Below are 14862 nucleotides of genomic sequence, written 5' to 3'. Positions count from 1 at the left end.
TCCCTGCCTTCACTCTGTACGAGAACCAGGGGTAACAAAGCAGAACAGACTCAGAGGCCAGCAGACTATTCCCAAGTCCTGGGTGTCTCACAGAAACTGGCAACCCACTTCCCCTGGGGCTGCATGGACCCACTGGAACGTCAAGGTTCTGCTCTGGGCTGGGTTGGCCTGGCAGCTCTGATTGGTGGTGGCCCTGCCTTAGGACAAAAAAACGGCTGCCCTGGTAATGCAGTGGAATGCATCCTGCTATGGTCAGAATGGCTCGATAATGGGGAGGGGGCTCCTAGAATCATCGAAGGAGCCTGGGGTGGCAGAAACCGTCCATTCACTGAAACCCCCCCCTCCTCCATTTTATAGATGGGGAACTGAGGCTTGCCCACAATTAGGGAATGAATCAGCAGTCGCGTTGGAACTAGAACAGGTCTCCTTGCTCGAGAGGCACCCCAGGGCTGATGTTTCCACCTGAACACCCCCCCACACACACACTCAGTGTAGAGATGGTGGGAGGGTCGGGGTTGCCAGGAGGCCTGCCAGGCAACCCTCTCGCCAGAGTTCTTCCTGGGGCCCCTCCTGGCTGGGCATTACCTGCCAGTTAGCACGGCCTCCCACCTCCAGGGGTTGTTATGGAAACTGAACCTAGAGGGGAAGGGAGGGAAGGCAGCCGGGAGAGGGTGGGCTCTACCTCTGCCCAGCAGCCCAGGAGGGGCCTTGTGATGCAACAGGAGAGCTGCGCAGGAAGATGGGGGCGGAGCAGGAGGAAGGCCGGGGTCTCCTGCCTCTGGGTTCCTCAGCTTCCAAGAGGGCTTCTCCCTAGGCCCGTGATCTGCCAACCCAGCCGTCTGCCCCTACACAGTAGCTTGGCCAGAGCAGAAGGAGCAGAATGGCTTGGAGGAACGTTTTGCCAGCCTGACAGGGGCAGAGCTTGAGCCCCAGCCTGGCCCCTGCCACAGCTGGCCCTTTCCCAGATACAGGGTCTCTTAGGACACATCCCAGGGCCCTGAGAAAGGCCTTACTGGGGCTCTAGGGCCCCCACATGGGAAGCAGCCAGGCCAAAGGTTCTGAACCAAGTAAAAAGGGCAGCAGCCCCCATGGCACAGACATGCAGAGCACTCGCCCAGCCCTGTGTCTCACCTTCGAGACTTCCTACTTGTCGGGACTGCCCTCCCACACGTGTCCTGACCTCACAAACACCCTACCACCAGCCCCACTCCTGTTCTCAGCCACTCAGCCAGCCTCACAAGCCTGCTGCGAGCACACACTTGGGATCTTGGCTTCTCTGTGCTTAGCACCAGCTGCTGAGGAGGCGGACCATGAATGGAGGGCAAGCCTGGGGGTGTGGGAAGGCGGGTTCTACAGTAGGACAGGCAGAGACACAGGATCCGAGCTGCAGACATGCAGGACTTCACTGGAGATGGGAGGGGGCAGACAGGGTCTGTGAGGGACAAGAGGGGCGAAGGAAGGACAGCCGGTTCCCTCCAATCTGCACAATGCTCTGCTCACTCCCTGTGACCAGAAGAGGCTGGTGTCACAGGCCATGCTTATTTGTCCAGCAGCAGGAAATGGGGCCCAGAGCCACCAGCAGGCTGGACCCATAGCTTGCATGTGATGGCAACATCAGCAGTGTTCTGAGCTAAACCTGACAGTCTTGTGGCAGCACCATATCTGGATGGAAAGTGAAACCTGAGAAGAATGTGGGACAGAAATTTGAGGATCTGAGTCATCACAGAGAATGGAATAGCCATTAAAAGCAGAGAGGGAGCTTGGACCAAATTAATAGGTGTATATGGGCCAGAATAAGGGAGGTGACTTGTACTCTTCATTGGGAGTTTACAAGCTGAAGTGAGTCCAGAGGAAGGAATGGAAACCACACAAAAAGAATCTGGTGTAGCCAGAAGAAAAGCTCTGAGGATGTGTCTGCTAATTTCTCATCTCTGAAGGGATGTGGCGAGTGAGGAGGGAGCAGGCATGGACCACAGGGCCCCATGAAGATGGAAGGGCCCCATGAGTGGACATAGAGGAAGTTGGTGTCAGCCCAGTGTCAGAGCCGGACCAGGCAGGACCCAGCTCCCTCCAGGACACTGAGTCCCTTGACATAGCCTACAAGTTCTTCCCTGCGGGAACCCACAGCCTAAAAGCAGATTCAGAAGCTCTGAGCAAAGTAGAAGGGCCTGGGGGTCCAGACTGACTGGCAGAGTGCGTCCGGCTGCACTATCCACCCACCCATGACACTTACCCAGCCCCGCTGGTTTGCCATCCTGGGTCTGATGTCACTCAGATACCAGGTCAGACACACTTGGTTAAAAAATCAGACATCCTGAGTCCACTGTCCTTTGTTAAACATCAGACGCCTTCGCTTAAATGTCAGACATCCTGGATGTGAAATCTTTGGTTAAATATCACAAGTCACTTGCCACTGTCCCGATGGTCCTGGTCACACACCGTCCACCCAGCTCTTAGACATTCTGGTCACATGGCCCATTCATGCATGTCCTCACACTCTGCTCAGGCAGCAGCCTGCCCCCCAGAATCCGACCCCTTCCTCCTGTGCCTGTGAAGACCACAGGCGGATGACTGTCCGTGTTGTAGGATGGAACGTCTCTCCCACTCAGCCCTGCTGAGACCTCCCTCCTGAGGTCACTCCTCTTGTGAAGACTCAAGGCCATCCTTGGGGGTCTCTGGAGGTCTTGGGATGAGACTGAGGGGGACTGGGCCCCCAGAGACCCAGCTATGCCTCCGTGATGGTCTCAACCAGGCCTTAAGGCTCCACAGATTGGGGTAGTTGGGGTAGCTGGGCACAAGCTGATCGCAGACGACTGATGGATGATACAGAGCAAAGCTGGGACCGGAACCCCGCCTCGGCATCACTGTCACCCAGCCTGACATCTTGGAAGACCGTTTCCCTATTCACCTTGCTGTGTCTCCAGCCATAGTCCCCGCCGTGTGGTTTCATGTCACCATCCCGCAGGGCATAGACAAGAAGGCAGAGCACCGGTTATTCGCAGGACCGTCACCAAGAGAGCCGCCTCCCGTGTGGAGGCCTCCTGTGTAGACGTCCCTAGGTCATCTCGCGAGGGCCTGGTGTCAGGAGGGTGGAGAGGAGGAAGCAGACACCCGGGAGGCCTGGGCATCCGCAGCACCCCCTGCCCTGCCCGAGGGAGAGGGGGAGGGGGCGGGGCGGGGCGGGCAGGCCAAGGTGCTCCTTTACGATTCCCAATAACTGTGGTTTGATTCTGCAGGTATGTATCAGAAAATATAAAACTAGGCAATTTGTCGGCTCTTCGAACTTTCAGGGTCCTGAGAGCTCTAAAAACTATTTCGGTTATCCCAGGTAAGATGCCCGGACTCGCCTCTCGGATCTCAGCTACAAGTGACTCTCTCTCTGTCTCCCCTCCTCCCCTCCCCCACCGTGTGTCTCCTGCTGGCGTGTCGTCACTGTCCCGTGTGTGACTTTCCCCTGTTACAGATACACAACAGAATTTGTGGACCTGGGCAATGTGTCAGCCTTACGTACCTTCCGAGTCCTCCGGGCCCTGAAAACTATATCAGTCATTTCAGGTGAAAATCAGGTTAAACGCCAAGGCTGGAGGGACTCACGCAGGCCTTCCCAGCACCCCGGGCCTGAGGCGACCCTGGGGAAGGCCCCTCCGAATGTGCCTGTCACCAGAATACCTTCCCCAGAGCTTGGTGGCGGGGGTCCGGCGGCGGCGGCGGACGTGGCTGGCCCCTCACAGCTTCCCGAGATGATTCGGGATGCCCCCCCCAAGCAAAGCCCGCCCTCACAGAGGCTGGGGGGGCACATGGCTCCCCTGGCAGGGCCTGTATCGAACCCAGACTCTTCCCAAGATAATGATGTCCTTCCCAAACTGAGCTCAGTGCTTTGAATAGCGAAAAGCTTGCGTGTGGATTGCTTCAGCCAGAAACATCATCCTCCAGTAAGGAGAGGCAAACCACACATGTGCGCGCGCACACACACACACACACACACACAATAAAAAAGGAAAACTCAGGGCTGAATGCCTAGTCCCTGCATTGTGTCCCCTCTTGGTGACAAAGGCACAGCCGCCACCGCCACCGCCACCGCCTCCTTTTGTGAAACAGAGTGTATTCTGCGGACAGGTGTCATCGGGCCTTGGCGTCTACCAGCCCTCGCTGCATGGTGCGGTAGAGGTATAGCAAACCGTGCATGGTAGCCTCAGGAAGCAATTCTCCTTGACAGATGTTGGCAATTGCACCCGGGAATTCTAAGCCCGGATGGCCACTCTAGAAAGCCGGTCTACCCCATCCATCCAGGAAAGTTCTCAAAAGGCTTATGATGATTTCATGGCCCACAGGGCAGTGCCCAGAAGTTTCTTCCAGAGCCTTTTTCTGAATGCAGCCACACTCAGAATTGGAGATGGCACTTCTTTTAAGAAGGCAGCTGGAGACAGGTTGTATGCCACAGATCTGAGGAGGTGTCAGAGCTGAGGGAAGAATTAACTAAAGCAGATGGTGGCATCCATTCCTGATTTGGAAAGCCCTAGGTCCTGGCCCCTTGATCTCCATGTAGCTCTTCTGCCCGGGGAAGGCATGGGCCCTGCTCTGAGCTCCTTGGAGGCGTTCAGACTCTCCCTTGGTGGTGTTAATTATCTAATAAGACTACCCCCACCCCCGCTTATGCTACATTCAAGCTGAGCCTCAGACTGTTCCTCCTGACCTCTGAACCCCATAGGATGTGCACAGGGCCACTTGTCCCCATGCTCTCCAGTGGCCCAGACCCCCACTAAGAGCCAGTAGCAAGTGGGCAGCGTGCCCCCAGTGCACAGTCACCTCCATGGAGACGAGTGTTGTCATTGGCCTGGGTGCACACATACATGCTTGGAAGCCTCAGGGTCTGTCCTCTAGGATCCCGGGGACAACCTCACATCATACACCCACAAGATTAGAGAAGCACACTGGCCATAGCAGTTGAGAAAAGACATGTTCCAGTCTGTTTTGTAAGAAAGGCTAGCAAAGGGAAATATCTCTCAGCCCTGGAGTAATGCAGGAAGCCTGCCAACCTAAGCCCGGGCACATTGGACCTCTTCAAAGCTGCCAGCAACCCAGTGAGAAAGCAAACAGCAGACCCTGAAAGTGGTCATTAGAACAATGCTGTGGTCGGCATTATGGAAATCTCTCTGGAGGAGGTGTCCCCTGCGCTGAGGCTCAGAGAGCCTCGGCCTTCTCCAGACCTCAGTCTCCTCTCCCGCAAGATGGAAATGAAATCAGAGGGGTTGGTTTCCAAGGGCTCTTTGGCCAGCTTGTTAGACCTTCAGTGGCAGGAGAGTGTCCCAGTTGATGCCAGGGACCTTTCCCTTCTTGGGTCTTTTCAGAAAGAATCCTGTTACTTCATTGGACTCATTCTTGTCAGAAGTGAACTCTGTCATCAATATAAGAAATATTTAAAGGACTGGATCTATGCTCACCAACTTATTTCCCCCCGCTGGATGCTATGTCCACAGACCAGGAGGTGCTTTGCTGGGCCTTGAACTGGATGCTCTAAAGATCCTTTAGACTAACAGTTGAGGCAGTGTATGCTGCCCACCACCTCCTGCCCTGTGCTGCCTGCCACATACATTATGGGCAGGGTCTCCAGGCCCGGTAAGCAGAACCGGAGTGTGCTCTCTGAGGGGTCCTAGAACCTCTGCTAGAGCTGAGGTGTGCTGGGCTACCAAATGGGAATCCTACTACCACCACCACCCCAGGCCCATTCCCTGCAAGGCCCACACCTGCCCAGGGCAGTTGCCAACATCTGTCAGGACGATTTCCACAGAGCACGCTGAGTGCCTCTGAGCTGTGGGCAGGCAGCAGCGCTAGTGGCACAGTGGGAGGACTTCCTCCCCTGCTCCCATGTTTGCCCATCGCTGCCTCCCTGTCTTGAGGTCATGGGCATGGCAGCTGTGGGCACGGCCACCACAGGTGCTCCTAACACATTAACCAGCTGGACGATGGATGGATGGATGGAGCTTAATCTGAGATCTGGCCGCTTTGAGCCTGGGGGCTGGGGAGTGGGGGCAGGAGGCTGGGCTCTGCTGCTGGCAGAGAAGCCCCCTCGCTCCCGATGCTCTGCTCGAACTTGTCATAGGACAATAGCTCAGTGTCAGACCAAAGGTGTCTACACATGCTTTTCTGTCACTTTGCTGTGTGGTGCTGGCTTCTGCAGGGAGCTGGGCCATGCAACTAACACATCACAGCCTCTTGGCTTTGGGGAATGGGATGGAAGGGGATGGGTCCTGGAGGGACAGGGCAGAGGAGGAAAATGCAAAGTAAGTCAACCTCTCCTCTGCCCTTGAAGCCTTCCCAAAGGTGGGATCCTAGCCAGAACAAACCCCTTAGGACATTACCCACCATGACCTTGCCAGGCCTCCTGATAGCCCCCCATCACCCAAGCACACACCCCATTCCTCTACCAAGAATGACCTGTGCCTCTCCATCTCAAGGATCATGGCCAGCGCCCTTCCATTGCCCTGGAATGGGCCTGGACCTGTGTCCCTTCTGCAGATTATATTTAAAGGTATACCTAGGGACCAGCCGGATGGGGACAGGCTTTGAGTGTTTTTTTTTCCTCAAGAAACCAGCATTTCCCACACCCATTTAATATATGTGGCTAGTGGAGAGCAAAGAGGACTGGGTCCTCCTGAAAATACATGGCCAGACTGGACTTCCACCCCGGTGGGGGGGGGGGGGGGGCAGGACAGAATCTCAGTAGCAGAGGAAATGGAGGCCTCCTTCTCTTGCCCCTGCTTCATGATTGCCCATCTGGCCCAGCACCCCCTCAGGCCTGGCCCCCCACCCAGTGGAATGAGGAGCACAGAGCCTGTGGGTGACACCCCTGCTCATTCTTGCCTTCCCCAGGTCTGAAGACCATCGTGGGGGCTCTGATCCAGTCTGTGAAGAAGCTGGCCGACGTGATGGTCCTCACCGTCTTCTGTCTCAGTGTCTTTGCCCTCATCGGCCTGCAGCTCTTTATGGGTAACCTGAGACACAAGTGTGTCCGCAACTTCACGGCGCTCAACGACACCAACGGCTCTGTGGAGGCTGACGGCCTGGTCTGGGAGTCACTGGACCACTACCTCAGCGACTCAGGTGCAGGCTCACTCTGCGGGCCTGGGTCGGGCTTTGTGAGGCCACACAGCCCTTACCAGAGATAGACCTTCCCCCATGGCTGGTCAAGCTGTACCTGGTCCCCCAGAAACCCCAAGATATGCTCTGGGATCCCAGCCCCTGCCCTTTGGAACTCCAGGAGAGGACGGGAGGGGTGAGGACTTTGGGCCTGCCCTCGTGAGTTCTTGGACTCGATGACCAGACACTTGAAGAGCAGGAAGTAGGAAGTTAGCTGGAGAGGCTGATGAGGGACAGCAGGTGCTGAGGGTGAAGGGGGACTGACCCCAGAGAATTGAGAAGGGAAAGAAGACTGGCCTACCTATCCAGAGAGGAGCATTAGCCAGAGAAAGGGCGGGACATGGAGCTGGGGTAGTTTGTGAGCCTTCAGAGTGGAGGTCCCACCTGCTTGGCATGGGATGTCTCAGCCAACTTCAGAATTCCTTGCCAAGACGTTAATTCCATACATATGCCCCACAGAACCCCAAGAGAGGGTTGGAACAAGCCGGGAGATTGTACAAAGTCACATGAGCCCCTCCGGCCATTTCAGTGATACGTGCCTTTCAATGTTCCAGGCCAATGGCCAGCACCTCTCTTAACCGAGACCATCAGTCTGGTTCAAAGGTAGACACTGGTGCAAGGGCAGATTGAAGGCCCCAAGGGACATTCTGAAGTTAGGGCCTCTTCGCTACACCAGCAGTCCGCTTTGGAAAAAGAAACGGAATGAAGCTCAGTGACTCAATTTGCTTATGGCTCAGCTGTGGCCAAATAGCAGCGGTTCTAAAACTTTCATGTGTACCAGCAGGGCTCCAGGAAGCACATACTGTGGCTGGGCAGCACCCCCAGAGTTCCCAAGTCAGCAGATCTGGGGTGGTACTCAGGAGGTTACATTTCTAACCAGGTCCCAGTTGTCTGCTCTCGCGGGGTGGGGACCACAGTTTGAGAACTGCTGCCTAAAACTAAGGCGAGTAGTGTTAAGTAATGGGGCCTGACCACTGGCCAGAGGAGAGGACAGGACTATGTGTCCCATATGGCATCTGGCGCAGCCCCAGCCCCGTCTGAGCATACTGCAGCATCATCACGCCACGGTGACAGTAGCAGGTATCACCTGTACCACCTTAGGCACAGAGAAGTGGTGCAGATGGAGCCGGGCGGTAGCCTGCCGAGACCAGGTCAGTGACTCAGTAGCTGAGCTGGGCCTCCGCCCAGACCCCTGCCTCCTGGGTCAGGGCCTCTCTTCGCCCCAGCTATCCTCCTGAGTCCTCCTCGGGGCAGGGGACAGAAGCTCCCTATGGGGACTTCCTGAGTCTTCTGTGAGCGTGGGGGACACTGGCAGCTGAACATCTAGGGGGGAGCAGGAGGCAGGCCAGGGAAGCAACTGGTGTTGTTCCTCAGGTGTCTACCCCCACCATAGTCCTGGGCACAAAGCGGGAACCCCAGGAGTCTGGGCCACACATGCTCTTCAGCATCGGTCATTCCCCTTTCAGGAAACTACTTGCTGAAGAATGGCACCTCCGATGTGTTACTGTGTGGGAACAGTTCTGATGCCGGGTATGTGGTGCCCAGCCCCCAGGGCCACCTCACCGGGTAGGGGTGAGGTGAGGTGAGGGTGGCAGGGGAGGAGGGAGTCCCCTGGTACTCTGTGGGGCTGCAGTCCCACATCTCTCAGTATGAAATTCCAGCCCTTCCTATAGCCAAAGAGATTTGTCTGGAAAGTCTTAGGACATTAACAAGACACAGAGGCTGCACCCTCCCACTTGCTGAGTACCCCACCCCCACCCTCCATCTCCCCCACTCGTGAGTCCAGCCCAGCAGTCTCTCTTTGGGAGAGAGGCTATCCCATCCAGCTCTGTGAGTCATCAGTTCCCCTCACTATGCCTGTGTGCATGGTCACATAAAGGGGTACATCCTCCAGGTGTGGCCAGACCCCAGCCTGTCCACCCCAGAATCACAGCCTGTCCATCCATCCACCCCACGGGCTGGCATTTGCCCCAGGCTCCGTGCTGTTCAGCCTCATGCTATTCAGCCAAGTCTCACTGCCCTCCCCCCCACCCCCCCACTGCATGCCTACTCTGTGCCCATCTCCCTGTGGGGTAAGCAGCCAGAGGAAATCACTGTGAGCCAGGCCTTTGGCACTTCCTCTGTGAGGGGAGAGGCGACTCATGTCACAGCGGGGATGGTGTATCATGTGGGCAGAAGGGAGCTGGGTTCAGGCCTAGCTGATACAGATGGGGAGAGACAAGGCGAAACCGGTGTCCCAGGCCGGAGGCACAGCGTGGAAAGTCACGGCAGCAGGACCAACCGTGTGGCACTAAGTTTGTGAAAGTCAGCCTCATGAAGCAGTGGGGCACATGTTGGGCCACCCAGGGAGATGAGTCAGGCCCAGGGAGCATCTTAGGGGGCGGGCCCTTCACGGCAGGGGACAGAGTCTGTGTGTCTGACTGCAGGACATGTCCCGAGGGTTACCGGTGCCTAAAGGCAGGGGAGAACCCTGACCACGGCTACACCAGCTTTGACTCCTTTGCCTGGGCCTTCCTTGCGCTCTTCCGCCTAATGACACAGGACTGCTGGGAGCGCCTCTACCAGCAGGTACATGGGTGCATGGGCGGGAGGAACACCAGGAACTGGCTAGGGACCAGGATGCACAGGTGATTAGCTAGAGGCCCCAGCAGCTTCTCCACTGGCAAGAGCTGGGGAGGCTCAAGGAATAAGGGACAGGAACCCTTGCATCTGAGGAATGGGAACAGCAAGCAAAGAAACTTCTTGCTGGTAACCAAGTACCCTTCCCTCTGTATGGGGCTCACTGTGCTCTGTGAGTAGGACATTTCTCTGCCCTATATGATGGAATAGTTGCCTCTATGCATGCAACATTTCCTCTGTCGACTGGAACATTCTGCCTCCCTCCATGGATGGGACACTATCCTCTGCATGTAGGTCATTCTTTTCTATGGGTTAGAATACTTACCTCTATAGGCAGGATATGCTCTACTCCTCCCCAAGCTGTGGCCATTTGAACTCTTGGCGTAGCCTGACTGGACAACTTGAAATTCCAAGACCATGACCATGACCCAGAAAGGGCCCCAGTGAAGATAACCTCTGTTGCCTTACTCCCCCAGACCCTGAGGTCTGCAGGGAAGATCTATATGATCTTCTTCATGCTTGTCATCTTCCTGGGCTCCTTCTACCTGGTGAACCTGATCCTGGCTGTGGTTGCCATGGCCTACGAGGAACAAAACCAAGCCACCATTGCTGAGACAGAGGAGAAGGAAAAGCGCTTCCAGGAGGCCATGGAGATGCTCAAGAAAGAGCATGAGGTGAGTGAGCATGCAGCCAAGGAGCCTCCAAAGCAAGTCCTCACCTGATTCTGGCTGCCTATGAACCTGGTGCCTGCTGGGCAAAGCTGGTGCCTATGGGGATGACACCTGCTTCGTAACGCTGGTGCCTACAAACCTGGTACATGCTGGGTAAAGCTGGTGCCTGCTGGGTAAAGCTGCTATCTGTAAGTGTGGCATCTATAGATAAAAGGCAGGTCCTGCTGGGTAAAGTTGATACCTATTAACCTTCTACTTGCTAGGCAAACCTGGTGCCTGTGGGCATGGTGCCTGCTGAATAAAGCTGGTGCCTATAAGCATGGTGCATGCTGGGTAAAGCTAGTGTCTGCAGATGTGACGCATGCCAGGTAGAGCAGGTGTCTGTGGGTATGATGCATTCCGGGTAAAGCAGGTGTCTGCGCATGTGATGCATGCTGGGAAAAGCTGGTGCCTTCACGTGTGGCATCTACTGGATAAAAGACAGTTACTGTTGAGCGATGCTGGCGTCTACTGGGTTAAAGTATTTCATGTGAATGTAGTGTCTGCTAGGTGAAAATTTGGTACCTGGTTAAGGACAGTGCCTGTTCATGAGGCACCTACTAGGTAAAAGTCTCACTGGGTGCAAGTGGGTGCTGTGAGTGTGGTGCCTGCTGAGGAAAGTGTTCCCTATGACCATGGTGTCTTCTCAGAGAAAACAGTGCCAGCTGGGTAAAAATGGTGGCTGCCAGGTAAAGGTGGTAGCTCCTGTGTAAAGGAACCTAATGCATGCTGGATAAAAGAGAACCACATGTCCATGGACTGAGTTTATCCTAGTCAAGGGATGTCTTCTGGAAGCTTGGTGAGGAAGGTCCAAGGTCGGAAGCCTGACCCAGCTCGGAAAATAAGCCCTGGCAGTGCTGCCCTGGTTACCCATCACTCCACACACAGGTACTGCAGGCTAACTACAGACCAAGCTGTTAGAAGCCATGTAGGCATTCACTTTCTTCTCATTGCCCCACGCTACCTCCCCCATCACCAGTTTTGGCCAACTGAACCTTCTAGAAGATGTCCTGCCCTCTAATTCTGTTGCTTCCTCTGCTCACCAACATCCTCCCACCTCAACTGTCCCTCACACTCCCCTCTTCCTAGAGCTGCCCACATCAGCCACTTCTTTCCTCTTCCCTGGACTTTGATTCTTTTCAAAACATGCTGGGTCTGTTTGAGCTCATCTCTCCATGATACTCTGGTCTGGGGTTAAGTGTGCAAGTCTACTTCCTGATGGGGAAATGGAGATACTGAGAGTTGCTCGGCCTGCCTTAGCCTGAGGCTGCACAAAGTCTCAATAACCAAAACACCCCTCTTCCACCTTTTCCAGGCCCTCACCATCAGGGGTGTGGACACTGTGTCCCGCAGCTCCTTGGAGATGTCCCCTTTGGCCCCAGTAACCACACATGAGAGAAGAAGCAAGAGGAGAAAACGAATGTCTTCGGGGACAGAGGAGTGTGGGGATGACAGGTTCCCCAAGTCCGACTCGGAGGATGGTCCCAGAGCAATGGTAATCCCCGGCCGTGGCTCTGACCCTTTCAGTGTGGGTCTGGCATCAAAAGCCCATCATGTTGGGCCCCTGGTGCAGCCCCCCGTGGTTGCTCCCCAAGGAGACTATCCTTGAGCCCCCTTCCAGCCCTCCGTGTTTCCCATGACCATTCTTGGAGTGGAGGAGGTCTGGGCAGAGACACCAGCTAGGTTTGGGTGTTGTGATGTCACCAGCATTGGGGCTGGGGCTAGGACCAGAGGTTACCCTGTGGTGTAGATTGGTAGGCACCCAAAGACATACCCATTTGAGTCAAGTACATGGCTGATGGCCCCAGGTCCTGCTCAGGCCAGGCCTGTTTGCACCACCAGAAGCTTTCGTGCCTCCTTCTTCTCCTGCCCAGCCACAGCCACAGCTTCAGGCCCAGGTAAATTTGGATCTCAAAGCCCCAAAGGCACAAGCTTTAAGTGAGCAGAGATCCCAGATGATGCAGGACCAACTATACCCCCTCCTGTGAACACACCCTGGCTCAGCGCCCCCAATTCCCGAGTGGCCAGCAGAAGCCTGGGTGGCTCCGTCAGTTAAGCATCCAACTCTTGATCTCAGCTCAGGTCTAGATCTCAGGGTCATGAGTTCAAGCCCTGCTGGGCACAGAGCCTGCTTTAAAAAAACAAAACAACAACAACAAAAAAACTCTCATTGCTCTGAGACAACCTCTCAGTCTCCGAGAACATCACAGGGGATAGGCTGGGAGCACATAAAGAGCTGGCTTGGTGGTGTGCCTTCTCCCTGTATCCCCAGAATCGCCTGAGCAGCACACATGGCCTCAGCAGGACCTCCGTGAAGCCACGCTCCAGCCGTGGGAGCATCTTCACCTTTCGCAGGCGAGACCTGGGCTCGGAGACAGATTTTGCAGATGATGAAAACAGTACAGCGGGAGACAGCGAGAGCCACCGCACGTCCCTACTGGTGCCCTGGCCTCTGCGCCAGCCTAGTGCCCAGGGACAGCTCAGTCCAGGGACCTCGGCTCCCGCCCTCAATGGTAAAAGGAACAGCACCGTGGACTGCAACGGGGTGGTCTCCTTGCTGGGGGCAGGTGATCTGGAGGCCACCTCCCCAGGAAGCCACCTCCTCCGTCCTGTGATACTGGATCGCCCCCCAGACACGGTGAGCCAGCCCCGTGATGCAGCCCCAGGGCAGATCTGGTCTCCCAGATTCACTTAGTATTTACTGAGCACCTGATGTATGCTGGACTCTGGATGAATAAGTGTGGCAAAAAAATCTCTGCCCTCATAGAGCTTCCATGCTAATGGGGGCAGGCAGGCAAAAAAAAAAAAAAAAAAAAAAAACAAAGAAAATAGACATATATGTGTATATGGTATATAACATTGAGTGATAGGACTAACAGTTAAATATTTAGTAACCAATAAAGCCCTGGCACTGAGATGCCATGGTGGCACAGGACCGGAGTCCTGAAGGCCCTGTGTGTGTCAGGTGTTAACCCATAGGGTTGCTGGATCCTGGGCAGTGCAGGGGGTTCTGAGAAAGGGACCAGAGTGGTAAGGGGATACTCACAGGATTCTGGGCAACAATTATTCACCAAGCCTTAAATACTTCAGTACTTTACAAAATGGTAAACATTAGCCCAAGTAGTAAGTGCTGTGGGAGGGCAAAAGTAAGCATGGGGGAGCGGGATCCCGTACTCCTTAGGAGGCATTGAAACGAAGACCTACCAGAGGCAGGGGTGGGAGCCAGGCTGCTTTCTGAAATTCTGGGGGATGATTGAGCACCCAGATTCCAGACACAAACTAGGTTTGAATTCTAGCTCAGAGCTTACCAGCTGGATGGCCATGGGCAAGTTTCTTTCTGTTTGTGCCTGTCATCTGTAAAATGAATTGAAAACACCCATCTCAGATTGTTGTGAGGATGAATGGTCTCATATGGGTCCAGCAATCAGGATGTTATGAGTATGTTGATGCTGTGATAATGTTATAATAATATACCATCATTATATCATCTGAGGGAAGCATGTTCCAGGCCTAAAGAGCAGCCAGTGCAAAGGCCCTGAGGCAGGAATGTGCCCAGCATATTGAAGGAAATGCCATGAGGTCAGAATGCCCAGAACTCAGGGAACAAAGTCAAAAGGAGTTGGAGTTACCATCAAAAAGGTAGCAGAAGGGGCAGCCCAGGTGGCTCAGCGGTTTAGCACCGCCTTCAGCCCAGGGCCTGATCCTGGAGGCCCCGGGATTGAGTCCCGAGTCAGGCTCCTTGCATGGAGCCTGCTTCTCCCTCTGCCTGTATCTCTGCCTCTCTCTCTCTCTCTCTCTCTCTCTCTCTCTGTCTCTCTTTCTCTCTCTCTCTCTCTCTGTCATGAATAGATGAATAAAATCCTTTAAAAAAAGGTAGCAGAGAGATGGACCAGAGCATGAAAGGCCAACCAGAGCTCTGATCACTCAGTCAACTGAGCCCATGACAGACATGACTGCCCAGCAGCCCTGGAATGTCCTTGCTGACTGCTGCCCCCAACATTACCCCCAAGGCCACCCACCTGGAGAAAGGGCAAAGGTGTGGCTTATACCCCAGAACCTGCAGGAGACACAGGAGGGGAGACTTTCTGAGGAAGCTAGGACAAGACAGGGAGCCTTGATCAGGAAGGTGGAGGTGGGGCTGAAGAGAAATGGCTTACAGCCAAATGGTCTGTTCTGCTCCAGCTCAGACCCTGGCTCTGGCTACAGGACTTGGCGCAGGTTAAGGAGTCGCTCTATGCCTCAATTTCCTCATGGGTTAAGTGTAAATAAAATTCGTATCCACATCAGCAGCTTCTGCTGAGGACTAAAAGGGTTAAAAATATGTCCGGTGATTAGACCAGTCCTTGCCTCAAGTTCGAGTGATTACTATTATTATCTGTTAGCTCTATTATTGAGG

The 14862-nt window shown here is 54.8% G+C and overlaps 1 protein-coding gene across 1 annotated transcript in view; it reads left to right on the top strand.

Moving 5' to 3' along the window:
* Positions 1-14862, top strand: part of SCN5A (sodium voltage-gated channel alpha subunit 5) — a 78185-nt gene that overhangs the window by 14468 nt on the left and 48855 nt on the right. The window contains 7 exon segments of the mRNA NM_001002994.1: positions 3464-3555; positions 6871-7101; positions 8604-8667; positions 9564-9705; positions 10233-10430; positions 11782-11961; positions 12739-13104. Of these exon segments, the coding sequence (NP_001002994.1) occupies positions 3464-3555; positions 6871-7101; positions 8604-8667; positions 9564-9705; positions 10233-10430; positions 11782-11961; positions 12739-13104 (1273 nt within the window).

This window comes from Canis lupus, chromosome 23 (genome assembly GCF_011100685.1).
Source record: "Canis lupus familiaris isolate Mischka breed German Shepherd chromosome 23, alternate assembly UU_Cfam_GSD_1.0, whole genome shotgun sequence".
NCBI lineage: Eukaryota > Metazoa > Chordata > Mammalia > Carnivora > Canidae > Canis > Canis lupus.
Note: the sequence above shows the minus strand (reverse complement) of the source record. Positions and strands in the feature narration are given on the sequence as shown.